Genomic DNA, 22,961 nt, shown 5'->3' with positions numbered 1-22,961 from the left:
AGATGTGGCTGTGGTAGCGGGTTTGTTTGAGAACGTGGCTGAAGAGCTTCTGGGCAGAGGAAATGACCTGGGGTGTGCAGTGAGAGAGGGACTCACTGAAATCCTTGTAGAGGGAGGAAGAGAGCTTCTTCAAGGAAGGCATCCTTGCAAGAAGATTCGCAGTAGGTTAAAATCTTCTAAGAGAAAGTGAGGACCTCAGATGCTGGAAATCAGAGCTGAAAATGTGTTGCTGGAAAAACGCAGCAGGTCAGGCAGCATCCAAGGAGCAGCAGAATCGACGTTTCGGGCATAAGCCCTTCTTCAGGAAATGACATTTTCACTCAGAAGGGTTTATGCCCAAAACGTCGATACTCCTGCTCCTTGGATGCTGCCTGACCTGCTGCGCTTTTCCAGCAACACATTTTTCAGTACAATTGAAAATAGACATGCAAAATGGAGCCTGTTGTAAAAATTAGCAAGAGTGCATTAAGCTAATTTGGAGATAAAAATCAAATGGAGTTGAAGTAGACAATTATCCAGGTTTCCTCATATAAATATGCTTTGCCATTTTTACAGCATTGTTGACAATAATGCTTGTTTTTTGAAACAGAGAAGGATCCAGGATCACGTCTGCATGGCTAGCAACACAGTGGAAGCTTGTTGTAAGTACGTCCCATCAAATCAGTATTTAAGAATTATTTAGAAGTAGATTATTATCCAACATAGAGATGTACCATATTGAAAATGCCCAACCAGATCAAGGAATTTTCAGGAAAGATGCCTCTCCTGTGTAAGACAGTAGTGTTCACTATCCTTTTGGGCTTTTTATTTTCTATCTTCAGCCAAATAAGCAGGCCTAAATTAACTTCGAACTGAAACCACAGATTATATATATGTGTTCAGATTTTGTTGGAATGTTAATCAAGTTAAGAAAGACTTCCACAACTAAGGTAATAACTACCAGAAATTACATATATGTATTTTACTGTCTGAAAATGATGCTTGCAGCTTTTGTTTTAAACTTTATTTTATAATTGACATCTTCAGATGAAAATTTTGGAAATTTATTCAATTCCAAGATATGTATTACATAAAGATAACAAATATTTGACTCGTTCTTCCCAACAGCAATCTTCCATTAAATAACCTTCAACTTATGCCGTTTTGTATAAAAAGAGGCCTTTCGTCCTTTTGAGCAACCAGAAAGGTACTTAAAACACAAACCAAAGAGCATCATTTATCAAAGGAAAACTGGAAATTGGCAATTATGTGCTGGCAAGAAAAACAAACGACAAAACAAGGACAGAAATCACAGCCCAAGTCTTGAAACCCATTAGATCAAAAATACCTAAGAACAATTGCATCAAAAAACTGAAGATGCTCAGAGTTAACAAGAGCAAAAGTACCACAATTTTCAGTTCACCCTGTCAGTTACTTTATAGGCAAGGTACACAGGAATCCAAACAGCTGCTGAAGTATCAAAATCAAACAAAAAGTCAAATGGGGAGACAATGGCCTAGTGGTATTATTGCTGGACTGTTAATCCAGAGACCAAGGTAATGATTAATTAGCTACAGTGTGGAACCAGGCCCTTCGGCCCAACATGTCCACATTGCCCCTCCTAAGAGTAACCCACCCAAACCCATTCCCCTACCCTACCCTATATTTACTCCTGACTAACTCACCTAACATGGTGGGCAATTTAGCATGGCCAATTCATCTGACCTGCACATCTTTGGATTGTGGGAGGAAACCGGAGCATCCGGAGGAAACCCATGCAGACACAGGAAGAAGGTGCAAACTCCACACAGACAGGCGGGAATTGAACCCAGGTCCCTGGTGCTGTGAGGCAGCAGTGCTAACCACTGAGCCACCGTGCCGCCTCATAATGTTCTGGATTTGAATCCTGCCATGGCAGACAGGGGAATTTGAATTCAATTTTTTTTTAAAAAGCTTGAATTAAGAGTCTAATGATGACCATGTATCCATTGCCGAACGTAAGAAAAATCTATCTGGTCCACTAATGCCCTTTAGGGAAGGAAACTGCATTGTTATTGAGTCTGGTCTACATTTGACTCCAGAACCACAGCAATGTGATTGAGTCTGAACTGCCCTCTGGCAATTAAGGATGGGCAATAAATGCTGCTCAGCCAGGGATGCCCACATCCTGTGAACAAATAGTTAGAAAAAAGCATGATTTAAAAGGGCTGCCGGAACAATTAGAGGCAGAATTAAGTTGTGTGTTATGTGGGAATTGGAAGCACTATAAAATAGGGCAAGGGAGTGCAAAAAAAAAAGGAAACCTTCCAAGAGCTAGAGGAAAGTTTATAGCAAAAGAAAGGCATGTTGAGCATCACAAGTTAGTGAGGGCAGAAATTCTTCATGCAAAGAGTCAAACTCCAGAGAGGTAGTTGAAGCGGTTAGCCAGTATGAGACAGGGAGCAACAGTACAAAGGTCCTGAGCTGGACCTCGTGAAATAGACTGAATATCCCAAATGGCAATGGGATCCATTGTACTAGGTAAGAAAGGATGCAGGAGACATTGAAATGGAATTCTTTAATATACCCTGAGCCTCCCTGTGTGAAAATGTGCCCTAATATATGGAAGTGTACCAATGTATGCAAGTTCAATAGAGCTGTAAAGCCATCTAATCACCTGTAATTTTTAAATTGAAGTTAGCTGTATTTTAAACTTCTTTTCCTATTGGTATTTCAGCTGCCACAATTTAAAGTCCAGAAATTCCTTCCAAAGATCTCTCCACTAAAGTACCTCCCTCTTGCTTTAAGACATTTATACAACCAAGTATTTTAACCAAGCTTTTGTAACCTGATTTGTTTTCTCAGTGTTAAACTTTGTCTACTAATGCTACTGTGAAGCACCTACTTCACAAGATTCTACACAAATGAAAGTTATAGTTGGATTAGAAATGGGCGTGTTTTCTCCTACTGTATGGTTGTGTATTTTTTTCACAACAGTCATAGTGACATGCTATTGTCAAGTATGCATACTTTCCTAGATAACAGGTTTATTCTGCCTTCCTTTTTGACTCTTCCCTCATGTGTATTGCTTTATCTTCCATGAGGACAAGCAATCATCAAGCATGCTGTAAACATCTGCAGTATGGTATAATGAGACATAGGTTTGAAGTAGCAATTTCAGCCCACAACTAGCAAACCATCATTCCTGATGAAGGACTATGCCGGAAATGTCAATTCTCTTGCTCCTCGGATGCTGCCCGACCTGCTGCACTTTTCCAGCGCCCCACTCTCAACACACAACTAGCAAAAGCCAAAGTGGACGGTTGAGAAGACATTTCTGGGATGCCTTATGGATAATATTGGAACAGACCCATTGGGTTTGACAGCATTCACTAAGGTACATGACTGCGATTTTCTTTAAAATTGTAATGCACGAGATGGACCTTTTTTTTGAAAACAGGAGCTCGTTTAAAGCCTGGCACAATTATCAACTGGATGATTTGGAGGATTAACCACTAAACATCTTTTTTTTTCCACAAAATTTCAAATCCTTTCTATTTATTCTCCCACACCCCAACTCAAACACTTTCTTTATAGCACATTTGATTGAAGAGAAACAGTGTAGATATCATTTGTCTGAAAACTACAGGAATAGCTATTAATTATACCGCAGTTAATGTCACAAATTAATAACTACAAAAGTGATCCAGCTACAATATTTTATATCAATTGACAAAGCAAGACTCAACTACACTAGCTTTTATGATTCAATACCATTAAAATCATAATGACTGTTATAGAAGCAACTGACTCTATCAGCATTGTATTAGTTCACGGAAAATTAATTAGCTAACTGAATACACTTTTAGTCAGTCCATACTGTTTTAATTGGTCAGTTCAATATGTTGATTGCAATGCTACCCCACTTGAATTCAAGTGCCTGGATTCAATATTGCCACAAGTTCAACTTCGGAAGTAGGCAGCCAGAATGATTTTTCTTTTGAAAGTGGGTTAAAGTGAAATGTTAATTTGTTTATAAAAAAGGCTTCAGAGAACTCAACTGTGATTGAACTAACCCTCAAGATATGGGAGAATCTCTACATGTTCAGCTGGGGAGGAGGCATGCCAGCAATAGAGGTGGGGTGCAATGGCAGGGCTGAATTTAGCATTTGGGTGAATGAGGGGCTGATTCAAGGGAAAGGGTACCTGCCCTGCAGGAAGGGGTGAATACAGTCTAGAAAACAGGGTGGATTACCTGGAATGGGAGGAAATGGGAAGCGGAATGGCCAGAGTGGGTGGCGGTGAAAGGAGTTGTTGAAATGCTCCAGAAATGGGGAAAGAATTTCTCTCTACACACTTATTGAACTTGCCTAAATCCAGAATTTATATCCAAATCCCCTTCAGGAATTGTAACTCAGAAATTTCTGTACAGTACATTATTTTGTTTAATTTATATGAATTGCTTAATAAAAATATCATGGCATTACTTAGCTAACAGCATTTTAAGTAACTTGTTTTATTGCAAAAAAATGCAAACAAGACAATTTAAAAGCCACACAGTACGAAACATTTTATTATTCTACTCAGGCTGCTGAACTCAGCAGTGGTTCTAACCATTCCCACTTGCATAGTAAAGAAAAGAACATTGAATTTTGAAACACTGTTGCAATTTAGAGCACATACACTTCAGTAACATGCAGAATAGAGTGATACATCACATAAAGCTATGTTAATCATGTAATTTTTCATATTGCCATTAGAAATATGATAAAATGTGTTTTCTGGATCTAAACCTGAAAGATACATTGGTTATATATTTATCCACTAATGAAAGATGCATATTTCAAGACAATCATCTTGATATTGCAGTGATCCATCAACAAACATCACATGCTGTTTACTACACTTGCAGTTACTCACAAAGTATGAACTGAAGGTCCAGTTATTAGAAAACAAGAACAGGCAATGTTGTTAAAGGAAATCTAGGACCCATGTGAAAGGGCACGCAATGGCACATTTTCTTACTCCACCAAACTGAAGCAAATCTAAAAGGAATTGTGAATTAGAATACTTAATTCAACATAAATTATGTTCAGGTTCAAAAGAGAGAGAGAACACACGAAATACAGGATTGGGAAAGGTAACCAAGACAGAATGAAAAAAAAACACCATTTTTGATGTTTAAAAATCATCTATTATTGATCATTGAAAGAATGAAACTCCATTCTTGTGAAAGCCACCTTTCAGTTGTGAATAAATTGTGGGGCAGCAATGAATAAATTGCACACTATTCGATTGAATGTAATTCACAACACTTGTTAAAATAACAAAATCATTCATCAGCTTTTCCTCACCTGCACCTTGAGATTTGACCATTGATGCACTAGATGCTCTTCGTGGGTTTTCCCTTGCATGTTGTTTTTTGTAAGGTGATGATGATCTTAAATATGCTTGGTCATCACTTTGGTGGCTGGACCAATTTTCTTCTCTAACCTGTGGTTCACTTTGAGTCAGGTCTGTTCGATATGAAGAGTTTGGTCTTCCATCATCTAATGTTGGGGTAAGGAAGGGTACAAGATAACAGGATTTTCAAAAACATGCAAAGTAACAATTTAGATTTTCTAATCAATAAACACTTTTGTACAAAAAAAAATCTGATGATAAACATTGCTAACTCTTCATCTCTACACCATCAGGCTGTTTACTTTAATTCCCATCTTCTGTATTATCCATGCCATTTTATTCAATAATTTATTCTTGGCTCTCATACTTTCAAATGTAGTCCCAGAAATAAAGATTGAACAATCTATTGAGACACCAACATTATTTCTGGTTTTATTACCAAATGACGTGGAGAATAACGTATGCTACTCCTCACTAATAGCAACTCATATAATTTGCCTCATACAGAGCTTTGGGGGGAAAGAAGAAGGAAACAAATATAGAAACCTTGGAAAAAAAACTATTCTACTACATGTTGAACCTGTACTAAATATTTTCAATAATGACTTTGGACTAACTAAACATATACGCAATCACCAAAAACCGATAAAATATTGTTGTCACTCATGTACACGTAACACACATATTTCTGAATAAGAAGATTTCACCTTTAACCTTTTATAGATTACTTTTTTTGTATCAAACAGAAATTTAATGATAAGTATGTTTGGCAACTCAAACTAAAATCTGTGGAAATAATTTGATTGAGTTTTGAGGTGGTGACCAGGTGTAAAGACAAGGGTAGTGCAGTTGATGCAGGTTATATGGATTTCACCAAAGTCACAGAGATGTACAGCGCGGAAACAGACCCTTCGGTCCAATTCGCCCATGGCAATCAGATATCTTAACCTAATCTAGTCCCATTTGCCAGCACTTGGCCTATATTCCTCTAAACCCTTCCTATTCATATATCCATCCAGATGTATTTTAAATGCTGTAATGGTACCAGCCTCCACCACTTCCTCTGGCAGCTCATTCCATACTCGCACCACCCTCAGTGAGAAAAAGTTGCCCCTTAGGTTTTTTTATGTTTTTCCCCCCTCACCCTAAACCTATGTCCTCTAGTTCTGGACTCCCCCACCCCAGGGAAAAGACTTTAGTCTATTTCTACTATCCATGCCCCTCATAATTTTATAAACCTCTATAAGTCACCCCTCAGCCTCCAACGCTCCAGGAAATGTGCCCCAGTCTATTGAACCTCTCCCTATAGCTCAAATCCTCCAACCCTGGCAATATCCTTGTAAACTTTTTCTGAACCCTTTCAAGTTTCACAAGATCCCGATAGGAAGGAGACCAGAACTGCATGCAATATTTCAAAAGTGGCCTAACCATTGTCCTGTACAGCCACAACATGACCTCCCAACTCCTATACTCAATGGTCTGACTAAGGTCCCACATGGGAGTTTCATAGAGAATGCAAAAGGCATGGGATTCAGGGTAATTTGTCAAGTAATACCCAAAATTGGCTTAGTAGTAGGAGACAAAGGATAGTGGTAGAAGTTTGTTTGTGTGATTAAAGGCTGGTGTCCAGTAGCATACCAGACAGATCAGTACTGGGTCCCCATATCATTCAGGAGAAATTTATAAATAAACAATACAGAAGAAAATGTAGAGTGAATGATAAGTAAGTTTGCAAATGATATGAAGATTAGCCAGGTAGTTAACTGTGAAGGAGGAGGGGACACGTTATAAGGTGATATAAATGGATTGGTCACATGGGCAGATCAGTGGCAGATGGAATTTAACCCTAATAAATGTCAGCTGTTGCATTTCAGAAGTTGAAACAAGACAAGGAAATAATCAATTCGTGGCAGAACACGAGAAAGTTCAGAGGAACAAAAGGATTTTGGGGTGCGTGTCCACAGATCCTATAGGTTGCAAGATGGTTAGTAAGGTAATTAAGAAGGTATGCGAGATACTTGCCTTTATAAGTCATGGCATAGATTATAAGAGCAAGGAGGTTACATCAGGCCTGTACAAAACTTTGGTTAAGTCACAGCTGGAGAACTGTGTATAGCTCTGGTCACCAAACAATAGGACTGCTCTGGAGGGTGTGCAGAGGAGATTCATCAGGATGTTGCCTGGGGTGGAGCAATGTAGCTATGAAGAGAGTATTATAAGCTCAGGTTGTTTTTACAGCAGGGAAGACTGAGAGGGGGCCTGATTAAGGTAGAATAGATAAAGGGGCATGCATAGGGTGGATAGAAAGTAGCTGCTCCCCTTATTGAAGGGTCAACACAAGGAGGCATAATTTTAAAGGTGAAAAGCAGTAGATTTAGAGGAGAAATGTTGTTCACCCGGAGGGTGGAGGGAATATGAAATGCACTGCTTTGGAAGGTTGTTGCGGCGGGAAACCTCACAACTACTTGGATGAGCACTTGAAGTATCATAACAGTCAAAGCAATGGGCCAAGTGCTGGAAAGTGGGACTAGTGTAGATTAAGAGGGTTTTTTTGTCAATGCTTGACTTGATAGGCCAAAGGGTCACTTTTGTACTGCATGATGCTATGATTCAGGATTCCAAGTATTTACCTACTTAATGAAATCAGCAAAAATATGAAATTATTGACATTACAGTAATGACAGTCACAGTAACAAGCTATCAACTTGACACAAGATAGGATATCTATACATTTATAATGGGGCATCAGAATTCTAAACCCAAGACCTAATGAAGAATATAAAAGATAATCAGCCTATGTACATATGTCTTGTAAGAAGCATGACAAGATTAAAGAAGAAACAGTTCTGATCTCTTATGGCAAGCAAAAGATAGGGCCTTAAAGTGCCTTACCTCTCTGGGCACCACTCAACCAACCCTCGCCACTTTCCCCAGAAAGATGGAAATAAGGGGTTTGCTAACTCTTCTCACCTGTGTGAAATGCACTCAAAAACACACTGACCATCTCATTGGCAACCCAAACTTTTTGGAAGACCTATATCAATAACGATCCCTGCACCCACTCTCAAATGTGTAGTCAGTTACAAGATTAGGCTTTAGAACAACCAGGACAAAAGGAATGGTAGAAGTTGGAATAGAACCAAATATCAGTGTCAACCAAAGAGGATGTGGACCCGAACAGAGTAAACTCCAGACAAAATTGCCCAACACACGAAGGTAAATGAGATAGGTTTGGGCCAATGAATGGAGAACCTCAAACAGAATGGATGTTTCATTGGTAGGCTGGACCAACCGAAGCGGAGCACAAATTCTATGCAGCAGACCACCTTGTTGGGATTGTAATACAGACCCCGAACAGTCAGCCGGAAATTGAGAAACAAATTTGTAAGGATATCTCAGTTATCTGTAAGGATAATAGGGTGGTTATGGTAGGGGATTTTAACTTTCCAAACATAAACTGGGACTGCCATAGTGTTAAGTCATTAGATGGAGAGGAATTTGTTAAGTGTGTACAAGAAAATTTTCTGATTCAGTATGTGGATGTACCTGCTTGAGAAGGTGCAAAACTTGACCTACTCTTGGGGAAAAAAGGCAGGGCTCTGACTGAGGTGTCAGTGGGGGAGCACTTTGGGGCCAATGACCATAATTCCATTAGTTTTAAAATAGTGATGGAAACGATAGACCGGATCTAAAAGTTGAAGTTAAAAACTTGTGGAAGGCCAATTTTGATGGTATCAGGCAAAAACTTTCAAACTCTGATTGGGGGTAGCTGCTCGCAAGTAAAGGGACAACTGGAAAATGGGAAGCCTTCAAACAAAAAAAGAGATAACAAGAGTCCAAAGACAGTATGCTCCTGTTAGGATGAAAGGAAAGGCTGGTAGGTGTAGGGAATGCTGGAGGACAAGAGAAATCCAGATTTTGGTTTAAAGAAAAAGGAAACATATGCCAGATATAGACAGGAGAGATCCAGTGAATCCTTAGAGTATAAAGGCAGTAAGAGTATACTTAAGAGGGAAATCAGAAGGGCAAAAAGGGGACATGAAGTAGCTTTGGCAAATAGAGTTAAGGAGAATTCAAAGGGTTTTTATAAATATATTAAGGACAAAAGGGCAACTAGGGAGAGAATAGGGCCCCTCAAAGATCAGAGAGGCTGTGGAGCCACAGGAGATGAGGGAGATACTAAATGAGTGTTTTGTATCAGTATTTACTGTGGAGAAGTACATGAAAGATATAGAATGTAGGGAAATAGATGGTGACATCTTAAAGATGTCCATATTACAGAGGTGGTGGTGCTGGATGTCTTGAAACGCATAAAAGCATATAAATCCCCAGGACCTGATCCCCAGGACCTGGGAAGCTAGGGAAGTAACTGTTGGGCCCCTTGCTGAGATAGTTATATTATCTATAGTCATAGGGGAGGTGCTGTAAGACTGGACATTAGTAAATAGTGGCACCATGATAGCCAAAGTGGGTAAGGAAGAGCCAGGGAACTATAGACCACTGAGCCTGATGTCGGTGGTGGGCACGTTGTTGGAGGGAATCCTGAGGGACAGGATTGACACGTATTTAGAAAGGCAATGACTGATTCGGGATAGTCAGCATGGCTTTGTGCATGGGAAATCATGTCTCACAAACTTGATTGAGTTTTTTGAAGAAGTAACAAGGAGATTGATGAGGGTAGAGCAGTGGACATGATCTATACGAAGGTAAAAACAATGACTGCAGATGCTGGAAACCAGATTCTGGATTAGTGGTGCTGGAAGAGCACAGCAGTTCAGGCAGCATCCAAGGAGCTTCTAAATCGACGTCTCCTTGGATGCTGCCTGAACTGCTGTGCTCTTCCAGTGATCTATACGAACTTCGGTAAGGAGTGCGACAAGGTTCCCCATGGGAGACTGGTGAGCAAGGTTCGATCTCATGAAATACAGGGAGAACTTGCCATTGGATACAGAACTGGCTCAAAGGTAGAAGACAGAGGGTGGTGGTGGAGGGTTGTTTTTCAGACTGGAGGCCTGTGACCAGTGGAGTGCCACACAGATCGGTGCTGGGTCCACTACTTTTCGTCATTTATATAAATGATTTGGATGTAAGCATATGAGGTATAGTCAGTAAGTTTGCTGACGATACCAAAATTGGTGGTGTAGTGGACAGCGAAGAAGGTTACCTCAGATTATAACGGGATCTTGATCAGATGGGCCAATGGGCTGAGAAGTGGCAGACAGAGTTTAATTCAGATAAATATGAGGTGCTGCATTTTAGGAGCAGGACTTATACACTTAATGATAAAGGTCCTAGGGAGTGCTGCTGAACAAAGAGACTTTGGAGTGCAGGTTCATAGTTCCTTGAAAGTAGAGTCGCAGGTAGATAGGATAGTGGTGCTGCATTTTAGGAGCAGGACTTATACACTTAATGATACGGTCCTAGGGAGTGCTGCTGAACAAAGAGACTTTGGAGTGCAGGTTCATAGTTCCTTGAAAGTAGAGTCGCAGGTAGATAGGATAGTGAAGAAGGCAGTTGGTATGCTTTCCTTTATTGGTCAGAGTATTTACTATAGGAGTTGGGAGGTCATGTTGCGGCTGTACAGGACATTGGTTCAGCCACTTTTGGAATATCCTGTGCATTTCTGGTCTCCTTCCTATCGAAAGGATGTTGTGAAACTTGAAAGGGTTCAGAAAAGATTTACAAAGATGTTGCCAGGGTTGGAGAGTTTGAGCTATAGGGAGAGGTTGAATAGGCTGGGGCTATTTTCCCAGAGTGTCAGAGGCTGAGGGGTGACCTTATACAGGTTTATAAAATCATGAGTCATAGAGATGAGGGGGCACAGAAAGGGTAAATAGACAAAATCTTTTCTCTGGGTGGTCCAGAGCTAGAGGGTATAGGTTTAGGGTGAGAGGGGAAAGGCAAAAAAAAGAGACTCAAGGGACAACTTTTTCACACAGAGAGTGGTCCATGTATGGAATGAATTGCCAGAGGAAGTGGTGGAGGCTAGTATAATTACAACATTTAAAAGGCATCTGGATGGGTATACGAATGGGAAGAGTTTAGAGGGATATGGGCCAAGTGCTGGCAAATGGGATTGATTAGGTTGAGATATCTGGTCATCAGGGACAAGTTGGACCGAAGGGTCTGGTTCTGTGGTGTACATCTCTATGACTCTATGTCATATAATCCCTGTTCTGTACTGGTAATGTTACTAAGTCATGTAAGTGCTTAACCTTGAACAAAATGTAATAAAATATAACTGTGCCATACTGGAGTTACATCTGGACAAGGATGAAATAACAGGAACATTCTTACCCACCACTTTCCTATCTCTTAACTGACAGAAGAAAGTGTGTTTGAACAAGAAAACATGTGTAACCATAGAATTTCTCAGTAGTTTTAAAAGCATAATAAGTATTTATTATTAAGCACCAAAGTGTAAATGCAACCTTGCCACTCACACATTATAGAGTTGTAGAGTCATACAGCACAGAAACAGACCTTTCAGTCCAACCAGTCCACGCCGACTATAATCCAGAACTAAATTAGTCCCACCTGCCTGTGCTTGGCCCGTATTCTTCCAAACATTTCTTATCCATGTAATTCTCCAAATATCTTTTAAACTTTGTAACTGTAACTGCATCCACCATTTCCTCTAGAAGCTCATTCCACACATGAATTATCCTTTGTGCAAAGAAAGTTGCCCCTCAGGTCATTTTTTTTTAAAGCTTACTCCTCTTACCTTAAAAATACGTCCCCAACTCTTGAAATCACCCACCTTAGAGAAAAGACGCATCCCATTCACCTTATCTATACCCCTCGTGATTTTATAAACCTATATAAGGTCACCTCTTAACCTCAGAGAGTCCAGTGAAAAAAGGTCTCAGCCTATTCTGCCTCTCCTTATAACCAAAACTTTCCATTCCCTTGTAAATCTCTTCTAACACCTCTCCAGCTTAATAATACCCCTCCTATAAACAGGATGACAGAGGACTTGGACATAGTACTCCAGCAGACGCCATACTAAATGTCCATATATTCATGCATACTGACAAACACATGCCCAAGAAAGGTTTGTAATTACGTAAATAGGAAGAATTTAGTCCCAAAAGTTTAAGAGTTCTTTGTCACACTTCCTCTTCCCCAAGCCGAAGACTTGAAAATACCACATGCCTGTAATTCAGCAGATATGGCAGCCCTTGTGGAGAAAGGAACAGTTAACATTTCAAATCAGGCATGATTCTTCTTCAGAGCTGAATGAGAGTCGTATCAGATGCAAACTTTTAACTCTGTTTCTCTCATCACAAATGATGCCAGATCTGCTGAGTTTCTTCAGCATTCTCTCTTTGTTTCAGATTTCCAGTATCTACAGTATTTTGCTTTTATTCAGACCTGTGATTACTTTTTTGTACATTGAAAACAATTCTGGAGGTTTTAGGAAGATATGGTTTAGTGTTCACTTCCTGGTGCACTACCTAAGAAAAACTTGTCACAAAACCCTGGTTCAATTCACCAGAGAAGTCATGTTCAAATTGAATTGCTGCCCATCGATGTTTCCCAGACAAGGGTTCTGTTCCTTCGCTGACCAGTAGATTTCTTTCATCATCCTCCAGAATGTACCTTACTAAATCTCATCAGAAACTTAACTTGTCAATGTGACCAGAACATCTTTTCCACTGTCCTCACCAATGGCTCCTGATGGCTAAGCCATAGAAGAACTATTGGCTATTGCCAGGAATATACCATTGTAGTAAATGGAAAAAAAAACAAAGAACTGTGAATACTGGAAATCTGAAACACAAACAGAAATCCCAGGAAAAAACTCAGCAGATATGGCAGCTTCTATAGACAGAAAGCAGAGTTAATGCTTTGAACTTTAGAACTGAAGAGGGTCACTGGACCCGAAACATGAAGCCTGCTTTCTCTCTATAGATGCTATCAGATCTTCTGAGTTTCTCCAGCAATTTCTGTTTTTTGACTGAAATAATAATAATGATAGTTTGTTTATATATTTTCTCCCATGTATTGACGGGTAAGAAAGTATCCACCTGACCTCAACTCTATTTTTAAAAGTATCTATTTCAGAATTATACCTTAAGTTCATACAGTGGAAGCATAAATCATTGCAAAGAAGAAAGATACTGCAATTATTGGCAAAAGCTTAGAATCAGCCTCATGTCATTGTTTTCTGTACATTTTCATTCAGCACTTCAGTATGCTCATCAGAAAAAACAGCAAGTGTATGTTTCTCACCTTTGTTAAAACGAAAAAGGCTTACAAAAGAACTATAGGCTGATCTGAAGGGAGGTTCATCTTGATCTGGAGTCAGTGGCTTAAAATGGGTGAGGTGAGATGGGCTTGTCGGAGAGTGAGACTGTTCATTCCCAAGGCCCAGAGCCGATGGGATCTTTTCTTCTGCTGCCATCCCAAGTAACTGAAATAGAAAGAGAATAAACCCTATCAAAAACTAAAATTACAAGGAAACGACATTTCAACTGTTATACTAAATGTGATGCAGTTGATATTATTATTGCACCCCAGTCAGAAGGCAGCGCGTTCAAAGCATGACCGAGATTTAAGCCCAAAGATTCAGGTTGAAATTACAGTGCAGTATTAAAGGAGTGCTGCACTGTTGGAAGACCTAGTTTTCAGAGGAGATGCTAAATCAACAACCTCGCCTAGTCACTCAGGATACAAGAGACACCATGGCAAATGATTAAAGAGGAATTGAGGAATTATCACCAGCATTCTGATATCTAACCCTTATTGAACATTAAAAAAAGAGATTATCTGGTAATTATCACATTGTTTGTGGGAGCGTGCCATTTGCAAATAAACTGCTTTACTACCTACATTATAACAACAACAACACATTCAAAGTATTTCATTGATTGTGAATTGCTTGGAAGACATCCACATTTGTGAGAGGCAGTCTTCAAGTATGAGACCTACCTTTTTTCACCCTCTCTGTTGGCTCCAAGGGACAGAGATTGCAGCAGGTTACTTTTCTAATCAACCTGTTCAGAGATGTTAATACACACCTCTGAAACAGGTGGGATTTGCACCCAGGCCTCTCTGGTCCAGGAGCAGGGACACTACCACTATGCCACAAGAGGGCTGTACAAGCCTGACTTTCCTTCAGAACATATCCAGGACATCTGTGCATTTGGAGGGGTGCAGGAAGAGTCTAAGTTAATCAGGCTAAATGAAAGCCTAAACATTCAATGCTAAGCATTGCGTTGTGGTATTCATACATAATAAAACAAATTTTTTAAAAAGTGGAATTGCCTGAACAGCTTTGAAAGCTTAGCCAGTGATTAACTGAGCCACTCAGATAAATTGATCACCCAACTGTGTAGAGTTAGCTAATCTCAGCTGGAGTGGGGCAAGAGAGGTGTTGCAAATCAAATTCTATGATCCTAGTTTAAGGAATCAAAAAAAAACTAGCTTAGGTTCCAATTCCCATAAGGCTTGAGTGTTGAACTCTGGCATAAACCAGTGGAGAAAGCTGAGATAATACGCACATTCAACCACACCATTCGGTATTCGTCCTTCCACTGTCTATTGACTTTCCTTCACTAATCTTTTTGTCTCTCTCACACTTTCAAATCTCCTTAAGTCTTTGGAGCCTCTCAATATTTCCACAGCATCAACTTTCCTTACAAGGCTGTTTGAACATTCTTCTGTGCAAGTTCTCAAAAGAGAAAGATAAATGGATTGATCGAGTGATTTATATCGCTCATGTGGATTGAAAACAACCAAGGAAATTAAATAAGGCAGACGCTCATTTCTAAAAAGCTCATATTTCTAACAATAACTCTAACATTAGAGGTTTACAGGATATGGGCCAAGTGCTGGCAAATGGGACTAGATTAATTTAGGATATCTGGTTGGCATGGACGAGTTGAACCGAAGGGTCTGTTTCTGTGCTGTACATCTCTATGGCTCTATGAATACCTGTATTGGCCATTTGAGTAAGGCACCATATGGTAATTTATATCCATGGAACTCTACCCAAGCAGTTAGCCAACAACTTTAGCAAAACAAAACATTGACACTAACAAAAATAAAAAACACATGAACAAGAATAGGTCACTCAGATCTTCGTACCCACTCTACCATTCAAAAATATCATAGCTGATCAGATCGAACTTTACATTCTTGCACATGCCTGATAATCTCTCATCGCCTTGGTAATCAAAATTTTGCATCTACTCTCTTCTGAGAAAGGGCATTCCAAAGACTCTCGACACTCAGAAATTATCTTCCCCCTTCATCAATGTTAAATAGGTGCCCTTTACTTTTACACTATGACCCCAGTTCTAGATTCTCGTACAAAGAGAAAATATCCTTTCCATAGCCACTCCATCAAATCTCCTCAATTAAGTCACCTCTGACTTTTCTAAACTCCAGGGAATACTGAGAAAGGGCATTCCAAACACTCTTGACACTCAGAAATTATCTTCCCCCTTCATCAATGTTAAATAGGTGCCCTTTACTTTTACACTATGGCCCCAGTTCTAGATTCTCGTACAAAGAGAAAATATCCTTTCCATAGCCACCCCATCAAATCTCCTCAATTAAGTCACCTCTGACTTTTCTAAACTCCAGGGAATACATACCAAGCCTATCTAGCATTTCCTCATAAGGCAACTGCTCACTCCAGGTATTCATCTAATAAACCTTCTCTGATTGCTTCCAATCCATTAACATTTTTCCGTAAGTGTGGTCATCAGTACCGTACATAGTACTACAGATATAGTCTCAGCAATGAACTGTATGACTAAAGCACAAACTCCCTAATCTTGCAGTCAATTCTCCTCACAATAAAAAAAATGCTGTTAGCTTTTCTGGTCACTTGCTGCACCTGTATACTAACCTGCAAATCATACACAAGGACACCCAGATCTCTCTGCACCTCGAGCTCTGAAATTTCTAAAGTTTTAGATGATGCTTTTTTAAAAAATTTTTCCTGCCAAAATGGACAATTTCACACATTACACTCCATTTTCCAGAACTTTGCCCAATGACTTACTCTTATCCTTTTGTAAACTTCTTGTGTCCTCTTCAGAACACTTTTCTACTTATCTTGGTATGATCAGCATATAAAGTTCCAGCATCAACCTCTGTGGTACACCTTTCAGGACAACCTGCCAGTCTGAAAATGACCCATTTATTCCAATTCTCTACTTCTTGTTTATCAGGAAATATCCTAAACATAGCAATACGTTACCCTCTACAATATCAGCTTTTATTTTCTGCAATAACCTGTGATGTAGCATCTTCTGAAAATACAAGTCCAATGCATCCACTGGCTGCCCTTTATCTACAGCATAAACTTACTTCTTCAAAGAACTCCAATAAAATGAAACAGGACTTCCTTTTGACATAACCATGCTGACTCTGCCCAAATACTTTGAACTTAACGAAGTACCTTATTATAATGTGGTTGATAATAGTTTCAAACATTGCCTGTAGTTTTCTGCTTTCTGTCTTCTTTTTGGAGTATAGAAGCTACATTAGCTATTCTCCAATCTAAAGGAACGTTCCCTAAATCTATTGAGTTTTGGAAAATTAAAAATGAATGCATGAATGATCTTGCTAGCTACTTCTTTTCAGACCCTTTACTGCTTGAAAGAGACTTGACAAAAATTTAGATTGACATACTAGAAAAGACTTCCATCAGAAAAGTTTTTAAATTGGTCAATAGCAAGTGATAGATACAAGGTGCTTTTGCATTGCAAAACTAACGTTTAGGGTGAACATAGATCTCACTTGTGACTAGATAAGTGATGTAAATCCACCAACATCCCTTACTGCAGCAGTACCCAAGCTCATTTTAATTAAAATTCCAAGTTACAGCTATTCTTCGTTTAGCACTCTCAATGTACTCCTATGCATGTTAAATGAAAACTACTCTGCAAAGAAAAACCTTAAATATTGGTGAATTACTATTCTTGATCTGTAATTAAAAACCTACTGGAGGGTTATTTGAACCTACCTGGTCCAAAATTCCTCTTTGTACTCACAACTTAACTGTACTTCCCACCATCTGCTTACTGATCTCCTCGTTCACTCACTCTCACCGAAACCTACCTTCCCCTTATTAGTTAAATAGAGCACATCAATATTATTACTGTTAGGTTGTACGTTTGCTCACTGAGCTGATAGGTTTTGTTTTCAGACATTTTGCACCCATGTCTGAAAATAAATCTACCAGCAAACGTATAACCTCATCCACAACCTGAGCTACAAATCTTTTCCAAAGTCACGTTATTACTGTTTTCCAAATATCTTTCACTTATTCCAGTGACTGAGATTTTAAAGATATGTGTCCTTGAACGCCAGGGCTATGCTGAAGTACAGCCTAGATGTTGCTGTCTCAGCATGCTGTAGATTCTTGGCATGTCTGTTCATCTGAGCACCTCGGTAATCCTATTTCAATTATATGGATAATGGAATAAAACGAAAATTTCAAAATTTAACCATTGATATCAAAGTTGAAAGTGTGATTAAGTGAGGATAAAAGCAATTGACTGCTGGACAGACTAGAATGGCTAGAAAAGTGGCAAATGGAAGTGAGAGGTGAGAGGGGAAATATATAAAAGAGACCTAAGGAGCAACCTTTTCACGCAAAGGGTGGTATGTGTATGGAATGAGTTGCCAGAGGAAGTGGTGGAGGCTGGTATAATTGCAACATTTAAAAGATATCTGGATGGGTACATGAATAGGAAGGGTTTGGAGGGATATGGGCTGGGTGCTGGCAGGTGGGGCTAGATTGGATTGGGATATCTGGTCAGCATGGACGGGTTGAACCAAAGGGCCTGTTTCCATGCTGTACATCTCTATGACTCTATGCATTTGGCAGAAAGGAAAGACAATACAGGCAAACTTTCACATTGTTTAAGAAGGTGCATGAACAGAGGAACTTGAGATTTCATGTGTGTTGATCTTTGAAGACAGCCAGGCTATTGAGTTGGTTGGCTCTCTATGAATCAATCTGGTCAGTTCTATTACCACACTCAATCTTCAGAGACTCGGCATTTCAGGAAAATAAATTTGTATTCAATCCCTCATTCCTTATACCAACTGGTAAACCTCTCAATTATTATGGAGATTTACTATATTGGTTTCAGGGATGAAGGATTTTAGCAAAATATGAGAGTTTGGAAAAGCTGGGGTTGTCCTCGTGGAGAAAGACTGAGGGGAGAGTCAGTAGAAGTATACACAATTATGACAAAGTTAAAAAAAAAATCATACAACCACCCGAGGAAGAAGCAGTGTTTCGAAAGCTAGTGTTTCCAAACAAACCTGTGGGACTATAACCTGGTGTTGTGAGATTTTTAACTTTGTCCACCCCAGCCCAACACTGGCACCTCCAAGAAACAATTATGACAGGTTGAGATAAAATTGACAAGGAAAGTTGTTCCAATTTATGGTACAAGGACGAGGAGATACCAATTAAGGTTTCAGGCAAGAGATGCAAAGAGTTCTAAGCTGACCTTTCTATGGAATGCATGAAAAAAAAACACATTACCAAGGAGGTGTTAGAAGTGAAGATGAAAAATTATTTCTAAATGAAATTAGATGAGCATTTCAGGAAAATAATCTTGCAGGGATTGAGGATTGAAATGGGATAATAAGATTGACGAGATTGCTCCATAGAGAGCCAACACTGACTCAACAGCCTCCATCTGGATGGTAATGACTCCATGACACTCTACCTGCCTAGATAAGTATGGCTCCAACAATACTCAAAGCTTAAAACCATGCCATCAATCACCTTACAAATCAAATTATCTCTGCCACTGATGCACAGTGGCAGTAGTGCATAGCTATGCAAGATGTAATGCAGCAATTCTCCAAAGCTTTTCAAACAGCACTTTCCAAACTCATGACCTCTGCAACCTAGAGGAACCAAGGACAATCAACACGAGTATGCACCCATCTGCAAATCTCCTTCCAAATTACACACTATCCTGACTTGACACATCACCATTCCTCCAAAATCCTGAAATAACCTCCCTAACAACGCTGTGGGTGTTCAAGCAGTTCAAGGTGGCAGCTCACCACCATCATGACCTCCTCAGGAGCTATTAAGAATGGGCAATAATGTTGCCATCAACATCCCAAAAAGAAAATACATGCTAACAAAATACGGAGCATGATAATGCAAAATGTATTTTGAAACCTCACACCTCAATGGCAAGATATAGGCCTACTGCCCAATTCTAAAGCTCTTTACATTAATACCAGAATACCATATGAAATTAAAATTTGAAATAAAAGTTGAGCTAAATGAGCGAAGTGGCCAAAATAGATACCCATCTCCAAGTTGAACTTAAGCAGGAAATAAACATTTTAGATATTAAGGTCTTTCGAACGATCAGGGAAATTACAAAATAATAGTAAATCTACTGAGAAGGGACACTATAATATTAGAAAGAGGAAATATCAGTAAGAATGATCAGTCATTAAAAGCACAATGGGCAAGATTGAAGAGCAGTGAGGAAAGCTTTATAGATCTCTAGATAGTAGGCTGCATCTGTGTAGAGATAAGCTGATCTACTTTTACGGGAGACTTTCAATTTTCTACAGTCCGGAGGGAAAGAACCAAAGACAGTGAATTTGACAGTGCTATGAGGTAGTATTCTGGAACAATAGTTCTTTAATTAAAAAGAAAGACAACCACCTTAGATTTACTAGTCAGACTGAGCCTGAATTAAATCAATAATCTAACAGAAACCTATTCTGATCACCAATAGCTAAATAACAACAAATTCAGATTGAGACACAAAATAGAGAGTCACGAGCCAATGTTTAAATAGAAGTAAGGTTGAGCTTTGAACATACCACAATGTCTGGGTAAACTATCTAAAGAAAAACAGAGTACAATTTTTAAAAACATGATCAAGAGAAGACAGCACAGAACTAAAATGGCTAATATGACAACAAAGTAAAGTTTCCAAAGGTTAAAGGTCTATTAAATAAAACAGGAAAAAGTAAAATTGTGAATCTGGAAAAGCATTACTGACTACATTATTTCAGCAGTTCCTAGCTTCCACATAAGAAATTAAAACTTCAATATAATAGAAAGAGAAGGGAATATCTAAAGTCTACAAATCTCTTGTGGGTGTTGGGATAGAATGTGCACAGCAAACAGACGTTTCAGAACTTCTCATCTCATACCAAGTTCTAGAAACTTTAAAAAAGATGCATCAAAAGGTTTATAACCACATAAAGAGTTTCAAACTTCCTTTTGGATTGTGCTGTTGTCAACATGACTAGCATGTTAATTAATAAATCGGAACACATTCAGTTACAGATTTCTCTGCAGCCAGTACAATTAACCATTCTGTAATGAAACAAGAGAGTTGACACAGTACTGTAAACCAGTGTCTATTAAATTCTCCACATAGCTCATTCCAGATGGATTAAAAGAGAAATTTAGAAATTCAGGTAGAACAACAAGTTACATTAGCAAAGCTCAAATGACAAACTGTTGCAGAACGATTTTAATTTAAGCAAACAGTACAATCATAACCAGTGTACACCGACTGTGATCTCAACTGCTAGAACACATATGCAAAAATTTACTTGGTTGACAAACAAAATATAAAAGAACATTATAATAATCAAGTGATCTGACAACACAAATGCAAAACTTGCTTTATAATGCAATTAATTTTAGTGTATCAGTATGAACAATATTATACAGCACAATCAAATCAGTTTATCAAAAAAAATTAAATACTCAAAAGGTCAACTAACAACTTTCAACATCCTGTCACTGAACTTAATGGGTCAGAACTTATTATCAAAATATCAGCAATGTTAATTGCATTCAACAATATTTTTTCAAATCACAGTAATATCAAATAAGGCAGATATGTCATTGATTTAAATCCAGAAGTTGCTGTACAAAATGCACCACTTCCTCCTTAGCTTCCCAAAACAGCATCTCATCTTCTGACTCACTTTGACCAACTGAACACTAGTGCAATAAGCAACATTTACTTTAAATTACAAAATTGAACTTTCCCATTTTAATTTTAGCCAAAGTCCTACTCCATAGTTATAATGTACACTTAAGTAGAAATTCAAGTCTGAACCAATCCAAAGATATCCTTAGCTCTGCTTTTTTTCTCTCAGCCTGGTTATTTTTAACCCCAGAAAGGTCTTTCACAACACCCATTTTTCAGGAGCTCTTTCTCTCACTTAATCCAATGAATCTTCAAATTTTGACATTAATATTCACTACTTGAGCCTTTTCAATCAGAGTCTGAGCTTTCACCTGCATTTTGCTTTGTCAACAATGCAGACTTACCAATTAGCTGCTCTTCTCTTAGATCCTGGAAGATTAAGTTGACTAAGCTTCAGGGCTATCTTACAAGAGAACTTTAAGTCCAATCCTACAATGGCTTGCTATGCACCAATTCCATGGAGATTGACTTTTCAAAAGACAATGTGAATCACATGGGCTTTGATTCCAGGAAGAAATGTTGACTAATTATTCTTTAATTTACAAAAAAAATGAAGTTGTACCATCTGATGACAGGCATGTCCAATCCCCTCTATAACAGAGTCACCCCTCTTTCCATTGGAGATCTGGGGCGTACAGTGTTGCACGCAAACACAGTCTTGTGCAATAAACATTCAAGTAGTTTCACAGGGTGCCAGGCCATATTTCTATTTTGGTGGCCTGCAGGAAACTATTTTTCATGCTTACTTGAAATGCAATTGCTTGCATAGCCTGATTAAGGTTTTTTGAATTTTTGGTAGCACATCAGCCTTACCCTCCTAATCTACAGATAGCCTGCGCAGATCGAGGATCTTTTCACTGGCCTCCTTCCACGCCAGGTCAAGGCAGCCATCTAAAGGTCCAGGCAACACATTATGGGGGGGCTCCTAGCTGGCTGTTACGTCCACACCTGGGTGTCCACTGAGAGAAAACATGCAGAGTTTGCCAGCATAAAAGAGGCTTTTAGGAGCCAGCAGGTACCACCAGGGGCTGGGCTGCATGATAATCCCTGATAAAGATATTTAATTTTGATAGGTTTCTCTTTCCCCTTTGATTTTTTTTGTCACGTGTCTATTATTAGGAGTTGTCTAACTTGTATAGTATTTACTTTAAAAGAATAGAAAGAAACTGTGTTCGAAAGAAAGTACAATAATGTACGAAACTTGACATTCTTAATACTTTTTACTGGAACTTTGCTAGACCTTTCTTTAATCTTTGAACTTGAACCACCCAGGTGTGCTATTATCAGAATTCAGAACTGGTCACATGACCCTCACATTCCTACATTTTGTTTCTTAAATTGAAACATTAGTTTAATGCCATAGTGTTAAAGGTTTAGATGGAGAGGAATTTCTTAAGTGTGTACAAGACAATTTTCTGATTCAGTATGTGGATGTACCTACTAGAGAAGGTGCAAAACTTGACCTACTCTTGGGAAATAAGGCAGGGCAGGTGACTGAGGTGCCAGTGGAGGAGCACTTTGAGGCCAGCGACCATAATTCTATTCGTTTTAAAATAGTGATGGAAAGTTGAAGTTCTAAATTGGAGAAAGGCCAATTCTGATGGTATTAGGCAAGAACTTTCGAAAGCTGATTGG

At 39.0% G+C, this 22,961-nt stretch overlaps 1 protein-coding gene across 3 annotated transcripts in view; it reads right to left on the bottom strand.

Moving 5' to 3' along the window:
* pikfyve (phosphoinositide kinase, FYVE finger containing) overlaps nucleotides 1-22,961 on the bottom strand; it is a 130,817-nt gene that overhangs the window by 97,183 nt on the left and 10,673 nt on the right. For all 3 annotated transcript variants that reach the window (XM_043693037.1, XM_043693034.1, XM_043693035.1), the window contains exons 2-3: nucleotides 13,597-13,777; nucleotides 5,313-5,507 (exon numbers count right to left, since the gene is read on the bottom strand). In XM_043693037.1, the coding sequence (XP_043548972.1) occupies nucleotides 5,313-5,507; nucleotides 13,597-13,768 (367 nt within the window). In that variant the 5' untranslated portion in view covers nucleotides 13,769-13,777. The remainder of the gene's footprint in view (nucleotides 1-5,312; nucleotides 5,508-13,596; nucleotides 13,778-22,961) is intronic.

The sequence above is a fragment of the Chiloscyllium plagiosum genome, chromosome 7 (genome assembly GCF_004010195.1).
Source record: "Chiloscyllium plagiosum isolate BGI_BamShark_2017 chromosome 7, ASM401019v2, whole genome shotgun sequence".
Lineage (NCBI taxonomy): Eukaryota > Metazoa > Chordata > Chondrichthyes > Orectolobiformes > Hemiscylliidae > Chiloscyllium > Chiloscyllium plagiosum.
The sequence above is the reverse complement of the archived record's forward strand: the minus strand, read 5'-3'. Positions and strand labels throughout refer to the sequence as shown.